At 34.9% G+C, this 3,499-nt stretch overlaps 1 protein-coding gene across 1 annotated transcript in view; it reads left to right on the top strand.

Annotated features, from left to right (window-relative positions):
• The first annotated feature begins 423 nt into the window (after positions 1 to 423).
• LOC118750064 (synaptotagmin 1-like) overlaps positions 424 to 3,499 on the top strand; it is an 8,710-nt gene continuing 5,634 nt past the window's right edge. Inside the window, exons 1-2 of the mRNA XM_036484795.1 lie at positions 424 to 2,149; positions 2,230 to 2,406. Coding sequence (XP_036340688.1) covers positions 2,027 to 2,149; positions 2,230 to 2,406 — 300 coding nt within the window. The 5' untranslated portion in view covers positions 424 to 2,026. The remainder of the gene's footprint in view (positions 2,150 to 2,229; positions 2,407 to 3,499) is intronic.

Genomic DNA, 3,499 nt, shown 5'->3' with positions numbered 1-3,499 from the left:
GGATGGCGGTGATGTCACCTTTGTCTTCCCGAGGACATCAACCAGCCGGGCAGAGGCACCTTCCCCATTAAGGGTCCGGATATTCCAGGTGCATACCCTTAAATCATAGTCCTTTATACGTTTACCATGGTCGTCATCAGAAAAAGGGGGTCTCATCCGAGGCTGTTTGTTTCTTTTCACTGGGCGGGGTTTTAACGTGGTGGGACCCAAACCCAGCGCACGCGAAGTTTTACGCCTTCTCACTTTAGCTCGCTCCCAAACGGGTATTTGGTTGCTACCCAGAGGATACGTGGATATAAATATCCGGACGTTGTGAGCTGCGATTTGAACCGTACGCACAAGAATCGCTTCTGGCCACTCCCAGGTGAATGGCAGTCAAAAGTTTTCCACTTCTGCGCACGGAACCATCCACGTAAACTGTTGTTGCTTTTTCCACTTTTTTTCATGTGTTAAGCAAACTATTTTACTTTCCTTTACCAATATCCCGATCTTTGTCTTCATTCTTTTCTTCATCTACATATTTACTCCCACCTTTGTCATTATCAGGGCTGGCAAAAATATGCAAATTCTTGAAAAAGCTTAATCTGCGTATTTTTTTGGAAATTTTGTTGGTTTTCTCATATACTCGACTTACGTGCATATTTTTGCATATTTGGAAACATTTCATATATTTTCGGCGAAAAAGAGACGATAGGTTCGTGAAAAAGGGGCATTCATGCATATGTTTTTTATAATCCTGCTACCAGCTTGTATGAATTCGCCTTGATACAATGCAAGTATACATACATACTACATACTAATAAAGCTAGGAGAGTTTATTAAGGCAATTTTGGTAGTTTCATGGTAGGTATAACAAAGTTTCAAACAAACGGTTTGACATTATATATTACAAAAAAAAAACTTGAAAGTATTTTGGCCAGAAGCCTTGGCTATACCACAATTGCTAATATTAGAGATATTTAATTTTCGGGCTCCGCAACTAGGAGTGAAGATCTATCGAAATACTCCCAAGCAGGATTCAGTTTATTTAAATTTTGTCCAACTACATACATCTACGGAAGTGGAAAGGAGTTTTTCGATTTATTCAATAATTTTAAATGACCAGAGAAGGTCATTTCGATTGATAATTTAAAAAGCATGTTATTTTACACTGTAATTCCGAGATTATTGAATAAAAATATTGTAAAAATTAGATAAAGGCTCATTGATTTAGCATATTTAATAGCACATTCTGGTGATTTATTGAGCTTTTTATGGCGCATATTTTCAGGTTTTTCAGACATATTTTTGCCAGCCCTGGTCATTATATCAAGTATTAAATTTACATTCGTCTTTGTATTTATCTCTAAGTTTCTTTACATTTATTTGAGTCTTCTTCATCTACATATTCAAATTTACCTTCATCCCTGTATTAATCTTTACCTAAATCTTGCGATTTGTACATTTTGCAGTCATAGAGTGGTGCTACCTAGTAATTTTGATCGAGAATGACTTCAGCTCGATAACAACTTTTCTATAAACATACTAATATGAAATTTGAGTCATTTTGCGCTTATATAATTCTTTACACCTTAGAAGTTTGATTTAGCCGTAAAAGGGGTGTAAAGAAAACATGTTTGCCTATCTATATATAAGATTTACTAAAACAAGGTTTCTTGGGGCCTGGTCCGGCACACGCCGTGCATGGTCATACATACATTTTTATTTATTTACATATGTAAACAAACATACATGTACATATCTATTCCAATTTTTTCATACATAAATATGTACAAACATTCACAAATATTCTTATTAATACTAATAATCATATTTTACTCTTATATCGCTGCTCCAAAAATTTGCAACCTACTGGATTCCTGGACTTAACTTCATACTTTCTTCGAACATTTTTGTATTGTTTTTTTTTTCATTTTTCTTTCCACTTTGCTCTTTATTTGTTCTGATATAACAGCTCGAATATGACTTCAACTCAAACAGCCTTGCGGTCACCGTTATACAAGCTGAAGAATTGCCAGCTCTTGATATGGGCGGAACGTCGGATCCATATGTTAAAGTTTATCTGCTGCCTGACAAGAAAAAGAAATTCGAAACGAAAGTACATCGCAAAACGTTGAGCCCCGTCTTTAATGAAACGTTTACATTTAAGGTGATTTTTACATTTCTATTTGCAAACAATTTTTATAGTTTCAGTATTAAATATTATTATTTTCAATTTCTCTTGTCTAGGGCTTACCTTATGCCGATGCCATGAACAAGACTCTCGTCTTCGCTATCTTCGATTTCGATCGTTTCTCCAAACACGATCAAATTGGCGAAGTTAAGGTACCACTCTGCACTATTGATTTGGCGCAAACTATAGAGGAATGGAGAGATTTGGTCAGCGTTGAAGGTGAAGGCGGACAGGTATGTGATACTAACGATACTAACGTAGTGTTGACAGCCGTTGAAAGTTTATTTAATTTTTTACTGTCGTAAATTTTCTATTACCTTAATTATTAAAGTTTAATACGACTTTTTACTATACATATGTATGTATGTTAACGTAAGGATGAACAATAGGCATAAGACATTTTTGCGAAAAATTGTACCTATTACTCGATGCTTAGAAATAATTAAAGACAACAAAAATAATGTTTTTGTGTCAATTTGTCAAAGAACCTCCCGCAGGAACACTTTTAAACTGTCCACTTCAGTTTAAATAAATTTATTTCAATTAATTTTTAAATACGCATTTATAAAGGCTTGTATGCATAAATCATAAATTTACGCGGCATTTTTTAGGTACAAAATACTTCCTCAACCACCTTAATTGTTTGTTCTGCACAAATTTTACTACCCTGCTGGTTAACAATAGCAGTTTTCTCTTTTACCCAGTGCCTTAAATAGCAGTTGTGTACCTATATAAACTGAAGGACAGATTTGTTAAGGAACTCAAAATCATTTTCATGAAAGCGGAACCAAACATTATACCATGCACTGCATATTAATTGGAAGCAATTAAGCTTTAAACTTTGGCAAGTTAATAAAGGCTAAAATGGCAAGAATCGCTCTCGTATGTATGATAACGGCTCTAGGTCGACGATAGTAGTAGTTACTGTGACAGCTAATTCAGCAGCTAGTTTTCTAACATTTTAAAAATTCCTTGAATATGTTAGTCAGCCTTGTGGTGGTAATTATTTTATCCAGTTTCGTGTTTTTTTGACCTGCCTACCCATTTTTCATTTAAACAATGTAAATATGATGACACTAGGTTAATGTAATCCGGGAGGTTGTTGAAAAATTTTCTTAAATTGAAATCATACCTCGGTTTTATGTATATGGGCGAATCAAGCGAGGAGTCTACCGCTTAAAAAAAATAAAAGTCCTATATCTAACATATTTATAGGCCGATTTGGCTGCTTTTTATAATATACTAGCAGACCCGGCGAACTTCGTCCCGCCCAAAATTTATTTTTTTTATTGAAACATTTGGTCCAACGTTATCGCCAGCAATTCA

This window comes from Rhagoletis pomonella, unplaced genomic scaffold (assembly GCF_013731165.1).
Source record: "Rhagoletis pomonella isolate Grant_MI unplaced genomic scaffold, Rhpom_1.0 Rhpom_scaffold_00127, whole genome shotgun sequence".
Lineage (NCBI taxonomy): Eukaryota > Metazoa > Arthropoda > Insecta > Diptera > Tephritidae > Rhagoletis > Rhagoletis pomonella.
This window is presented reverse-complemented; position numbering and strand designations above follow the sequence as displayed.